This window comes from Anarhichas minor, unplaced genomic scaffold (genome assembly GCF_050575085.1).
Source record: "Anarhichas minor isolate MPS153535 unplaced genomic scaffold, ASM5057508v1 ptg000012l, whole genome shotgun sequence".
NCBI classification, from domain to species: domain Eukaryota; kingdom Metazoa; phylum Chordata; class Actinopteri; order Perciformes; family Anarhichadidae; genus Anarhichas; species Anarhichas minor.
Genome location: NW_027466458.1, coordinates 3,697,943 through 3,712,138, shown reverse-complemented (window position 1 = coordinate 3,712,138; position 14,196 = coordinate 3,697,943). Strand labels below are relative to the sequence as shown.

The 14,196-nt window shown below is 45.3% G+C and overlaps 1 protein-coding gene across 2 annotated transcripts in view; it reads left to right on the top strand.

Annotated features, from left to right (window-relative positions):
- Positions 1 to 10,611, top strand: part of ube2o (ubiquitin-conjugating enzyme E2O) — a 28,800-nt gene extending 18,189 nt beyond the window's left edge. The window contains exons 11-23 of one of the 2 annotated variants that reach the window (XM_076090302.1): positions 617 to 772; positions 1,833 to 1,987; positions 2,379 to 2,491; positions 2,679 to 2,807; positions 3,129 to 3,218; positions 3,295 to 3,610; positions 4,390 to 4,754; positions 4,870 to 5,050; positions 5,204 to 5,340; positions 5,791 to 5,994; positions 6,187 to 6,244; positions 6,661 to 7,477; positions 7,850 to 10,611. In XM_076090302.1, coding sequence (XP_075946417.1) covers positions 617 to 772; positions 1,833 to 1,987; positions 2,379 to 2,491; positions 2,679 to 2,807; positions 3,129 to 3,218; positions 3,295 to 3,610; positions 4,390 to 4,754; positions 4,870 to 5,050; positions 5,204 to 5,340; positions 5,791 to 5,994; positions 6,187 to 6,244; positions 6,661 to 7,477; positions 7,850 to 7,877 — 2,749 coding nt within the window. In that variant the 3' untranslated portion in view covers positions 7,878 to 10,611. Of the gene's footprint in view, positions 1 to 616; positions 773 to 1,832; positions 1,988 to 2,378; positions 2,492 to 2,678; positions 2,808 to 3,128; positions 3,219 to 3,294; positions 3,611 to 4,389; positions 4,755 to 4,869; positions 5,051 to 5,203; positions 5,341 to 5,790; positions 5,995 to 6,186; positions 6,245 to 6,660 lie in introns of both variants that reach the window. The other variant, XM_076090303.1, reaches the window with a different exon arrangement.
- Positions 10,612 to 14,196: the final 3,585 nt, after the last annotated feature.

Genomic DNA, 14,196 nt, shown 5'->3' with positions numbered 1-14,196 from the left:
TCACCATTTACGCATTCGCACCGACATATTATGCTCATCGATACTTGTATTTTGGGTTTATTTTAGAAAATGTCTACGTGCTTTATTGTTAAAAAAACACTTTATTTTTCATTGTTGCCGTGAACTGACACACAGGTGCTCACACTCTCTCTCTCTCACAGATACACACACCCACACGATCGATTGCATAATTTTCCTGGCAGAGATAATTACTGAAAAACAATATACTGAAGTTTCCTCAAATACAAGTGATGGAAAGACGTTTTGTCAGTTCATCTGAGAGGCTTCCTCACAGCTTTTTCTAAAAGTTACAATCGAGCTTGTTGAACCTGAAAAATGACCACCGAGCTGATGATAATCGTCTCTCAAACATGGTCCTTAACAAAGTGTGAGGCTTACGTTCTTCCTGTATGTCTTTATTTAGACTGCTAAAAGATGTCTGCATGAACTTCAGATAGTCCCACGTTAAGCCCAGTTCTTTTTTTCTGTGCTGTAAATGTAATTAACAGTTACTCAGTTTTACTGACCAATCAATAAGAGGAAAGCTATTCTGTCCGTGTGTACACTTTGTGTGACTAAAAGAGGCGTTGACCTGTGACCGTTATCCTGGCTGCAGCTCTCTGACGTCGTCGGCCAGCTCCACAGCCTCCTCTCAGAGCGGCGGCCTGGGAACCAACCGCAAGAAGAGCATCCCGCTTTCCATCCGTAACCTGAAGAGGAAGCACAAGAAGAAGAGGACCAAGTTTTCCCGCGAGTTCAAGCCTGGAGACCGGTGGGTTAACGGCAGTGAGCAACACTCCAGCATCCCTTCCTCCGCTGTGGTTGCACTGCTTTTTACTTTTCTTTGTATCATTCATTCCTTCTTTCTCGTTTTCATCCATTCATACCCTCTTTATTTGTTACTGCCAGTACATCTGTCCTACTAGTCAACGTCTCTGTCGATTCAGTGACTCATCAGACCACTTTCTCAAAAGTGACCAGTGATTGATGCACTTTTTTTTATTTATTTTTTTTTTTTTTTTAAGTCTCAAAAACAACTGAAGTGTTTTGACATTTGACAAATCCATTATACTGAACATTTAGTTCTCCGTCTCGCAACTGTATCGGGTCTTTGGTGTGAAAACCAGACCAGTGACATCATCTGTTATCGACTAATAAACCGCTGCTTACCCTGTGAAGCTGACAACGGAGTGTTTGTGTGCCCCTCCAACCCCTCTTGTTTGTCAAAGGGCTCGTGTCTCGCTCTGTCTGACAGTGACACTGGAGCTCCACAGCAGCCTCGCACAGAAAGTCTTTCAGTGCCGACAACCGATGGTGTCATTTCCGTAACCGCACGCTGTCGCACTCATCCTCCGTTTAAAAAAAACAAAAACCTCTCTCTTGCTTGTTCTACTTCAGCCAACAAACCACAACACTGCGGGTGGTCTGCTCTTTCCCTGTTTGGTATTCAATTATAAGGTGTTTGCGTTACGTTTTTACTCATCAATGGTGCTCCTCTGTTCAAAGAGCTGGGTGAGGGGTAGAACTGAGAAAATAAATAATGAGAGGGGAGATGAATGTAGTAGATGCTACTGTAGATAAGAGGATAGGAAGAAGGAGGTAAATCCCAAGTTTCATCACAGCATCATAATGATTCCTTAGACAACGATGTGATATTTGCAGACACTACAAAGTCTGTGGGGCCCTGCGATCAATATGAGACGATATTATATAACTAATCAACAGAATGTATTACTGGTCTCTGTAGGAAGGAAGAAACAGTCCTCCATATGATAGAAGTAAAGGTAGAGTTTTCAAATGCGTTAACGTTTACCTTTTGTGTTATTGTACAGGGTCGCAGTGGAAGTTGTGTCGACAAAGACCACAGCTGACGTGATGTGGAAGGACGGGCGGGTGGAGACGGGGATCCGATCAAACGACCTCATCCCCATCCAGCACCTCGACAGCCATGAGTTTTGTCCCGGGGACTTCGTGGTGGACAAACGACGTGAGGAGAATTAGTTTGATTAGAAATGTTTTCACGACGAATTTTGACGTTTTTTTATTTTATGCCGTTTCGCTTCTTCCGACCAGTGAAGACTGTCAGATTTGTGTCCTTGTGGACTGCAATGAGATTTGTTTTTATATAGGCCAGTCGGCCACCTAGTACCTACAGTATCTAGGTCATTTTCTGAAACTATGCCAAGTTTGTGTCTCTGAAAATAGACTGAAAAACCAGGGACGTACGTTCAAGACTCTAATGTGCCAGCAAACTAAAGTTTCCATTTAATTTCCTCTTTTTTGTTATAAATCATTGCTGTTGTAGGTTTAACGAGTTTTGTGTTCTTTGTTTTGCTCTCTAAACTGTGTACGCGTGTTGCTTGTGTGCTCTCTCTCAGCCCAAGACCTCCAGGACCCGGCGGTGTACGGCGTGATCCAGTCTGGAGACCACAAGGGCAGAACTTGTGTCGTCAAGTGGATCAAACTCAACTCCACCAGCGACGACGTGGAGGTCAGTCAGGAAAACAAGACGGCAGTGTTTTTGTTTTAAAGTGTGTGTGTGAGAGAAAATAGATTGGTAGTATAATAGAGGGAGGAGACTTCATACACTGTTAGCAGATGGTCTCATATTTTGATACCAACCGCTGTACATGAGTCTTCAGCTTTATAGCAGAATTTATTTTGTTGCTTTATTCCAGGTTTTCGGTATGGAGGAGGATGTCAGCGTGTACGACATCGCAGATCACCCAGACTTCCACTTCCGCACCACCGACATCGTCATCAGAATATGGAACTCGGAGAACGAAAGTAACGACTGCGAAAATGAGGTGAGAACACTCGTATACATCGCACTGTATTTACTCGACCCTCATTGACATGGATGAGGTGGGCAAAATAATAGAAACACCTCTCACTTCAGAACCCTAACACGGCAGTTTGAACACAAACTGAACATTCCTGAAGGGAACTGTATCAGACTGCATTAGTTTTAGCTAATAAATAATAAACACTGCTGTCTGTAGGGTCTGTCTCAGTCAGTTCTAATTATGATACAACCTGTATAACACACATTATCCCCTTGGACCCCTCTCGTCTTGTTTTCCTATTGTGTTGATGATGGTTGTATCTCTACATCCACCTTCCCTCAGACGTCGGTCGGCCAGGTGTCCAGGGTGGACGTGAGCAGCAAAGTGGAGGTGGTGTGGGCGGATAACTCCATGACCCTCGTCTTGCCACAGGTAAATGTGTTTCCTGATTGACGTTCACAACATTAGGAGGGAAACGCTGACGGTCTCTTAATATTCACACACGCAGCACCTCTACAACGTGGAGTCTGAGATCGAGGAGACCGACTACGACTCTGTGGAGGAGACGAGCAGCGTCCTGTCCACCGAGGAGTGGGAGGACGAGAGCGACAGCTGGGAGACGGACAACGGCTTCCCCGCCGAGGACGTCAACAATGCAGATGTCACAGAGACGGCGACGCTGACCTCCACCCCCACGGGCTCCACGCCGTTTATCACCCCCCCTCAAGAGCGCAGCAAAGCTGGGGTCACCAGCCCCACTAAAGGAGCCCCCGGAGAGGAGGGAGAAGCCTCTTTGGCTGCTGCTAGTCCTGCTTCTGGAGGAGGTGGGGAACTTTTATTATAACATTGTTCGTTTCAAGGGAATAGTGTTAACTCTCCTCTACAGGACTAAAATAACTTAAAGCCCCTTTTTGTCTGCAGGAACTTCACCCGGTACTAGGAACCAAACCATGTCTCTTTGTTTGATAAAGATAATGTCAAAAAAATGAAAAATAGAGAGAGATTGAGAGGGCGAGTGGTAGAAGAGAGGGAGAAGAGAGCGGTGCTGTGAATGAGAGAAAAGAGCTATTTTCTGATTGTTTCACGGCGGTTACGTTCTAAAGCACAAATAAATAACATCAAACACTCAACAGATGCTTTACTGTGGGGACAAGTGATTTTAGTTTCATTTTCCTCGTCTGCATTTCATTAATTACATCCATCATTCATCAGTAAATACTATGCAGCAGTAAATGTTGAAATGAGACAAAACCAAGGTGTTCTCCCCCCCCCCCCCCCCCCCCCCCCAAATCATGTTTTTAGATGAAACGGACCGGTACGCTGAACTGCTTTAGACCGTTATGGACACGCAGACTACTGTGGGCTGAAGGAACCTTTAACTTTCTTGAAAAGCAGCCCTGGGACTAACATGACCAGAAATGACTCGGGTCGAAACGAGTTCTTGAAAAAGTTCCTGCAGTTGAAAATGGGGCTAAAATGATGTCTTTGATTACTTAAACAGAATGTGGATTCAAACATCCCTTGATGCTTTTCTTCTCACGTGTCCAGTTTGTCTTTAATTATACTTTAATTAGTTATCCGCTTATAAATTCTGCCTGCTCAGGAAACACTCCAGGAGCAGTCAATGGAGCGGAGAAGCCCAGTAAAGATGGTCCCTCTCGGGGCTTCAGGGAGTTGAAAGAGGCCCTGAAGATCCTGGAGAGCCTGAAGAACATGACTGTGGAGCAGCTCTGGACCGGCGGTTTACCAACCTCCCCGACCTCCGTCGAACCCGCCTCCGCAACAAACGTGGCGAGTTCGGTGACGCCCGCGGCCCCGGAGAAACCGACGAAGGAGAAGCGCTTCCTGGACGACATCAAGAAGCTGCAGGAGAACCTGAGGAAGACGCTGGACAACGTGGCCATCGTGGAGGAGGAGAAGATGGAGGCTGTGGTGGAGGCAGAGGGGAGTGGAGGAGCAGGGACAGAGGTAGGTGTTGAATGAATCCACAACGAGGCCGAGTTGATGGGATTTTACACAGAAGGGCGGTGCACATAAATGAGCGGTAAACAAGTATCTTACTTGATGGGCTGTTACTGTTCAGGCAGAGAGAGCTGGAGAGGAAAAGCCCCAGCAGGAGCCACAGACACCGGTTGGTGGACAAGAGTTGCCCAGTGAGTTTCTCAGCGACACACCAGTTCTGTGCCAACAGAGTGGTGGCAAGCCCGGTGTCACCTTCACCAGTGCCAAGGGAGAGGTGTTCTCTGTGCTGGAGTGGGCTCCAGGTGAGAAATGTTGCATTCTGTAATCACAGACGCGCATCCTTTAGCTTGCTGACTCCCCTGCTCACACAAGCTAAGTTGTATTTGTTCATTTCTGTTCCTTTCCGTATTGCTATATAATCCCCATCTGGCTGTCCTCTCTCTATTTCTTTTTAGACACGCACTCATTTTATATACTGGACTTCCAGCCGGCGGAGGCAAAGAAGTTCTTCAGCACAGTGAGGAAAGAAATGGTTCTACTTGCAACGTCACTGCCGGACGGCATCATGGTCAAAACATTTGAAGATCGCATGGTAGGTTTCCTGTCGTTAATGACGCGGTTAAAAATATATATCTGTTTTATTTATGGTTAAAAAAGCAGCACTATTATCACCATCCTGAAATATATCATGCCCCGATTCATTTTGGAAGATAAGTTCTCAAAGGTAGGTTCTAGCCATCAGCTCGCTCTATGGCACGCAATGCCATTTGTCTGGTCACAGTACATATTATATTTTATATTCTATATTATTGTCTCAAACAAGCATCAAGATTTTGAGCTAGTGAGAAAATGATTTCAAAGACAAATGAATAACTGCCATCTCTCATCTCATTATTTCATTTGAGCTGTGACGTGCTCTCTTATCTGATCATATTCACCGACCGTAACCTCAGTGGTCAAACGGTGTGGATCCCACTGACTGCATGAGTCATAAAACGCGTCTTAAAGCGCGTCTTAAAGCTCTTTACTTTCTTCGGCACAGGACCTGTTCTCATCTCTGATCAAAGGCCCGACTCGTACGCCCTACGAGGACGGTCTCTTCCTGTTTGACATCCAGCTGCCCAACATCTACCCGTCTGTGCCGCCTCTGTTTCGCTACCTGTCGCAGTGCAGCGGCCGCCTCAATCCCAACCTCTACGACAACGGCAAGGTCTGCGTCAGCCTGCTGGGCACCTGGATCGGCAAGGTGAGTGCCGTTTTGTAGGTTAATCTATGCACAGGTATAGCTGGATAACAGAATAGGCTTCAGACTGTTGGTGAGACAAAACAAGACATTTGAAGACTCTTTGGAATATTTTATAGGCTAAAATAACATTTGAAATCAGGTATGAATCTATCATTAAACTGTCATGCTTTTTTGTGGTGATGTCATCCACAGGGCACTGAGAGATGGACCAGCAAGTCCAGCCTTCTGCAAGTCCTCATCTCCATACAAGGTTAGTACACACACACACTTCCATCCCTCTTCTCTTCTCTGCAGCACAAGAAATGTTTTATTCATGTGTTCATTTGCTCAGAAGCGCTCAGAATGCAGCGTCTCACACTAACGAACTGTATCTGCCTCACACACACACATCGCACCACTTCCATAAGACTTATGTGCAGTCTGGCCAGACAAACTAAGTCTACATGATTCACTTCTAGTGTTGAACCAAATCTGGCTGGCTCAGAGCTGACGCATGTAAAACGTGTCTTCAGTGCGCGTTTGTCAAGTCCTCGCCAGATTTTGGTTAAAATGTCCACCACCACACGAACAAATAATATAACCACTGCTGCTTCCATTTGTCCATCTTTTTAAAAAAAACTTAAACTGGCATTTTCTGCACAAACACACACGTGTATCTTTCCGCAGGCCTTATCCTCGTCAATGAGCCTTACTATAACGAGGCTGGCTTCGACAGTGACCGCGGCCTGCAGGAAGGGTACGAGAACAGCCGCTGCTATAACGAGATGGCCCTGATCAAGATGGTCCAGTCCATGACGCTGCTCCTCCGGAACCCCGTGGAGGTCTTCAAGCAGGAGATCCAGGAGCACTTTGTTTCCAACGGCTGGCGGCTCGTCCACCGTCTGGACGCGTGGCTTGAGCTGAACGACGGCGCCGAGAGGGGCCAGGCAGCGCACGCATCCTCCAGGGCTCAACACTCGAGGGACCGACCCTCATCCGTGGCGCTTCTGGACGAGTGGTGGCCCGTGGTGCCGGCTCACAGCACCCCCTGTAAGCCTAGGGAGGAGGGGGTCACGGGTGCAGGTGTAAGCAGTATTATGGAGGAGGTGCTGGAGGATTCAGGGCTGAGTCCCTCCATGACAGCGGCCTCTCAGCAGGAGCTGAGCCAGATTTCGGACTGCGACATCATCCAGGGGAGCGCCTCTCTGGGTGGCGAAAACAGAGGGGGCGCCGCTGGCTCTGTAGTGCGCAGCGGGGCATCAGAATCGGGTTCGGTCGTGGTTAGCGGAGGAGGGGTGGGCCCCGCGGGAAGCCAGCCGGTGGTGCGACCAAAGAAACGGAGAAAGAGCTACCGCAGTTTCCTCCCAGAGGGCAGCGGCTACCCGGACATCGGCTTTCCACTCTTCCCGCTCTCCAAGGGGTTTGTGAAGAGTGTTCGAGGTGTGCTGCTGCAGTACCGAGCTGCGCTGGCCGCCGCTGCCATCCCTGAGCACACGGAGGACAAGTAAGTGCCTCCTCGTCGTTCCCCCAACACACCTCTGCACTGTATCCTGCTCTTTTGCTCCTCCTCTTCTACCTTTTCATCCGTCTCAAGCTGTAGAGGAGGATTCATTAGTTGGAGTCTGGGGGGACTGGAGTCTTCTGCACCCCTATCCAGAGCTGCACTGTGCCCCCAGCACTGCCCACATTTTTGTCCTCCATTTCTAAGTCTGTACTGCTCCTGCTTCCCCAAACTCCACATCGTTCTGCCCCCCCCCTCCCCCTCCTCATAATCCCTCTGGATCAAACCACGACCAGAAGAACAGCACCTTCGATCAGGAGAGTGAGCAGCTTCAGGGTTTGAATGCAACTTGATAATGTCTCTGTTCTCCTTCAGTGTCTCAGCAGATGAGTGTGATGGATAAAGTGTGGGGGGGTGGACCTCACATGCACTCAACCCACTGGAGCTACGCGGTCACACAGGAACCCTCATCTGTTCATGGCAGCAGGTAAACACCCGGACATTTTTACTGGAGGCCGTCACGAACTCTCTCTCTCTCTCTTGGCCTCAGCAGGACTTTGTGGAGGTGGTGTGGATGGAAAAAGAGGACTGAATGAGATGAAAAATCAGTGCCATGAGCCCTCATCCACCCTCCTCATCCACCCAGCCTCCAGCAGCACCCACCATACTGGTGAGGATTTCCTGGATGAACCACTCTGCCGACTCGATCAGCCTGAGAAATGTAAAGCAGACTCGTGATCGTAGCTGCATTTCGGACGAGGTCAAAGATGGCTGAAAAACCCAGAAAGCCCAGCTCTCCCAGCTGCGGCTACCTGTAGCACTACTGATATACTATCGCTGTACCATCCTGCACTACAACAAACGAATGGACAATCTGGTCTGGGAGAGGAGACGGCGTATAAACACACCGACCAGGAGGATTCTTTTAAAATGGAAACCGCTGGTTGTACGCTTTCTGCCAAAATGTTCTCTGTCAAACACACACACCACACACACAATATTCAAGTAGAACGTACTGAATGTCAGTAAAACTGCCAAACACAACAGCTTCACCACTTCCTCCATTATACTGTACTTGCTAGTATTTTCCTTCGCCAATCACTCTCACTGAAACACGCAGCCAACACCGAGTGAAAGAGTTTTCATGGGAATCTCCTCCGGAGGTCGGACTGCTGTAGCGGTTTGGTGTGTAGAGAAGCCAGCCAGGCACAGGACGGCGGTTAGGTGGCGCTACGCTCCATGTCTAGGCACGCGCGCTCTAGTCAAAGCTTAACACAGCTGCCTCACTTTCTGTAGTATTTAGCAAAGTTGTTATATCAACAAAATGGAAATGAAAATGCATTTTAGCTTGTTTTACTCACAGAGGCTGAAGTGTAGGTTTCAGAGCAAAGCTTTACCCACAATGCTCCACTTTTTTTGTGCCGGAGATGAACCCACATCACATGCGAACGACACAATTTATAGGATAAATAGAAGAAGAAAAAACAAACAAAACACATACAGCATCCATTCCGTCATCTCGTGTCAACATGTTGCCTTACTTGAATTGTTCTTAATAATCTCAGATCGTTGTGTTCAGAGCTGCTCGTGTCGTGCTTTAGACATTGAACTACACAGGCCTCGACACACACTGACGACCACTAAAAACCCGATCCTGTGTTTTCCTCCTCAATAGTGCAGATCTCTTTCACACTGCAGCAAACGCTGTATTCAGATTTAGTTTCCTCTCCAAATTGCACGTGCAGAGTTTGATAACATTAGAACACAAGCTGCTGTTAGTGTGATACTGAAGGTTTGTTGACGTTCTAATTATATTTTTTGCTTAATTATTATTTTCTGTTATTCCGTTTTTCCCCGCTGACTTGAGCGTCGAATCTCACGAAGGCGAGTGCCGACCCCACCGCCGAGAGAAAATCACACGCATTACAGCACGCAGACAAAACCTAAACCGATACAGCTCGTCTGCGATCTGCTTTCCTTTATTCAACCTGGATGAAAGAAATCAAGGTTTCACTCACCGAGTTCCCATGAAACTCTTGCGTTGTCACAGATTGCGCCGCAATTAAGTGGAAGAAAGTGAAACTCACCTTTTTGGGTCCAATCGTGCTTCCTTGGGAACTCAGAGCAGTCTTTGTTTACATCTTTTCAAATAACTGCATCCCGCCTTTAACACAATGCTCTTTTTATTCTTTCAAGATATTACGATTCTCATGATGTTGTTATTCTTATGATTACAATACAGGTCAGACAAACCCCCTTGTGCTTGCTATAACCTGTGAATTCAACAAGAGAGCGCTGGCTGTCTGGTATTTTACTTGAACAAAGAACCTTGATGCTGAAGAGTGTTTCTGATTGAGTGAGCACATTGTGTCGTTGTGAAACCACGAGTGATGGGAGAGGATCCAAAGCATGAGCCAAGAGTTGCTGTGTTTTAAAGAGACTTGACGAAATAAGAAGTCAGGAATGAGGGTATTTTGTTTTCGCTCTGTCTTCCTCCCCGCCTGCGACTCTCGCTGCTGTTTGTAAAAATGTATCTTCACAATTCTTGGCGCTTTGTGTCCTTAATGGTCTGAAGACGCAAAGACTTAAGGCCTCGGTTACATAGTTGTGACGTTACTGTTCACCCATTTGTCGTCGGCCGCAGAAACGGAATATGTGAAGCTATCTCGGTAGATCTCGAAGCAGGATATCAAGCACATGATGTACAATTCTCTCTGTATGTGTATATTATTCAAATTGAAACCCTTGTTCCTATTATTACTGCGAGACGTTTGTTTTACAGCCAAAGCATGTAACATGTTGCTTTAAGCCTTTTGACTGGGCTACACACAAGACTTGACTGTACGATGTCTACATTTCCACAGTGGCCTGTTATTGATATACTTAAAAAAAAAAAAAAGAAGAAAAAACTAATAAAAGTTATGATTTGTAGCTTGATTCCTTCTGTACAGACGTCATGACTATATTGAAATGTATAAATACATACAGTATATATTTAACACAAACCCTGACTTGTGACGAGGGGCATATGTGTACAAAATGCTGAGTATTGTACTTATGGTTTCATTTTTTTTATTGGTTTACTTTTGTTGCATTAAGACAACTGTATAGTGATGTATTAAACTTTGCAAGCAGTACCACATTGTGGCTTATATTTATTTGGATCCCCTATGTAGCGACCGCAGATGAGCCTTTTCTTAACTTTAACAAATCGCATGAAAACCAACAATGACTTGATCCTGATAAGTAGTTATTGTGCAACCACACTCTTTATTTTGAGTCGCTACCATGTTTTGTCCTGCTGGTACACATACTCATTAGGAATGTGTATTAATCCACACCTGAAAATAGTCCCCAACAAATGCACTAGTTCCTCCTGTTTGAGTAACGTTTGCCCAAAACAACAGTGGGTGCACAGCTGTTTTAGGAAGCTACTGAGCCTCAATGAAGCTCTGGATGTTCTTGACCTCTTTGTCTCAGATCTATTGTCTTCATTAGGAACCAATTAGTGTCACACTCACAGTAGGGAAGTCAGAAAGTATGAAGGGACAAACTAACACATTGTTGATTTAGGTCTTTGTTGGCAATGATAAAAATACAGAATAAATAATTCATTGTTCTGTCATTTTGTTTTAAAAACTGAGTCCAATAGAAATCCATACATATGTAAATCATACCGTTTTAAATATATATAATGTGTTGTGGCAGGCAGCTTTGGAAAACACAAACACTGAAGTTTAAAAGTGGTTTTGAACCAACGACGAAACCTGAGTAACGTGCAAAATGCTCCCATGATCCGTACAGGATTATGCTTGATTTCTTTCTTTTCTAATGAGTTTATGCAGTAAGGTAATTGCATGCATGACTCTTCTGGTACAGAATATACATTCATTGAAAGGAAAGATGTATTACCTGTTATTGGTGCCTTTTTCAGTCCATTGTCTAATCTGTCATCCTGCACCTGGCTTACGTTTAGCAATCGACTACCTGTCTGCACCTTAGTTGAATCCTATTTTAAAGTGAGGATGGTTATATCCGTGTCAAGTTTAGTGAGTTTAATTGTGACTTCTAGACCAAATTGATCATAAGCATGAAGCCAACTGTTCTGCCGTCTGCAAATAAATACTTCACATTAGTGTCCAAAAATCAGATGCAGCCAGTGTTTCACAAACCAAATCTCAGACGGCTTGTTTCTCATTTATTTTTATTTTTCCCCAATCAAAAACACCCCAGCAGAATGTTTGATTCGATTATAGAAAACTTTACGGACATTTGTCTAATGGAAAAATAGATCTCTCTGTGAATAATCAATCATTTAATGTGCCAGAAATAAATTTAAATGACAAATTTCCCTTCACCATAAACATTTAAACACACAAAACGACGGTTGAGAAGCAGCAGGTGAAGATGTAAACGACAAATCGACAGTCACACAAAGTCACTTTCTCTCTGACAGAATAAACATCAGGTCCTTCATCGTCTGACGCTTCAGCACATTTAGATTTAAAATCACACTTGGATTCAGGCAGAATGAAGGCTGCCTCTCCAGTTTTCCTCTCGTTGTTGAAAAGCTGAAGATTTCAAGATCTCCCCGGTGGTAATTGATGAAGAGGCGGCACCATGGCAACAGCATTAACAGTTTCTGAAGTCAGAACAGCACTGTGCATCAATTACACTTATTGTACTGACACATGGACAGATGTCCAATGTGTCCCTTCCTCCAAACATATCAGTTCATTTAAATGGTGATGAGAAAACATCAGTGAATGCACCACCGTGTTCAAACCACCAGGAGGCAGCACAACCAAGGCACGTGAGACAGTTAAAAGGGCCGCTGCGCCACTCAGAGAAACCCGACTTTGCATAGAAAATAAAATGTGTAAAAGGGTCTGGATCAGTAGCACTGTGTGGTATAAAAATATTACAGATATTCATATATTAGATCTGAACAAAAGAACAAAAAGGGATATATATCATTTAAACTTTTTTCAGTTTGTGTTTCTCATTTCTGGATGATTTTACATCTGTTACATCTGTACAAATGTTTTGTTTAAAATGAAACGGTCTCAGCAGGCAAACATCTGTCAGGTCGACATACTGGCTTCATTTTCAGAGGTCAGAAGCCAAACAGGTTGTGAAACACGGTGTGCGATGTAGCCTACAGTACGTCCACTTTTAACAGTCAATAACCAGACCTCAGGTTGTAGTGCTACCGACCACATCTGTCCCCTAAAACAATTGCGCGTCTTCAAGTACCGGTTCCACTGTGAGAGTTTAAAGCTCGTCAGATGGGTTCCTGTTCCAAAGTCCTTCATCAGTAAACAGAATTTAAAAACACCTAAAGGACAGAAAATTAACCTCGACGTCTCACCAACGCTTCAAAACAGCGTTGGCAACAAATGTACATTGTGCAAAAACATGTGTAGAAGAATATGTCTCTAGAGTGAATTCATTTTGGTCCTTCGCAAGTCAAGTCTTCACAGTGTCAGACGTAGCTGATAAAAACAACAAACATGACGAGTCGGTAAAACGGTTTGATTATGTTGACACCACCTTTTTACCATCACCGTGTGTGTGTGTGTGTGTGTGTGTTTGTGTGTTTGTGTTTCTGCCTCGGGGTGAAATTAACTGAAACACGTCCTCTCTTTCTCTCGGCGTCAGGACAGTTGGCTAATGCTCCCAAATGATTTCTTGCGGTGAGCAGGAGGAATAAGGACGCCCTGTCCGGAACACAACGTCGCCTGCCTCATGCAGCATTTACAAGTCGATATCCCCCCCCCTCTCCTCCTCTCTCTCCCCCCCCCCCCCCCCCTCCCTTTTCCCTACGCTCACCAATGTGCTGTTTCAACCAGCTCAAGAGTCCATTTCACTTCCACTCAGACAAAGAAAAGCGGATTTCTTTGTAAAATGATTGAACGGTACCTCTGAAGAGATTTGGATCACAATGAAAAACACATTTAAAAATCTGACTTTACTCCTCGTGTAGGCCTGAAGCCTCTGTCATCATTTCCCTAAAGCTCAATGGTAAGGACACCTAGGTGATAATGATTAGTAAATCTCCCATAGGGACTCTGTGTGTGTCTGAAGCGCAGCTGGGGCCAGTGACACTGGAGCCTGGGACTGCAGTGCTTAAAGCAGCAGATGAATGGATGAGAGCAGAGGAGGAAGAAGAGGAGTGGTGTGTCAGGATGGAGGATGCCGTCTTGGAGAGAACTGAGGCACTAAAAACGCATCAATCACCCGTCCAGAACCAGAGCGCTGCAGGAGACACTGAACACTTCTACCCTGTTATCATCGGCCCGTGATGTTCAGCTCGGTCCAGGAAGTAAAGTAAAGAAACCCCAGTATGTTGTCTTTGAGCTCTAGTGGGATCTAGTCATGCAGATAGTTTGGGTTTTATTTGAGCTTTAATGTCATCTCTTTCCTGACAACATGTCCTGGTTACTTCGGGTAATCCTCAGACCTCACTGTGAAAACCATTCACAGGAACTTCTTTGTATTGAAGAAATAGTCCCGATATAAACTTCTGATGACTTTGAGCACAACAAACAAAACCCCAGATGTTTCAAAACCTCGTAAAATAAAAAGCAATTTCTCAAAATTGTTGAAAAAAAGATGCAAATGATAAACTCGCACATGTTCTGAGACTAGAAGAAGAGAAATGAGTCATTATTCAAGGCACGCGCGCGCACACACACACACACACACACACACACACACAC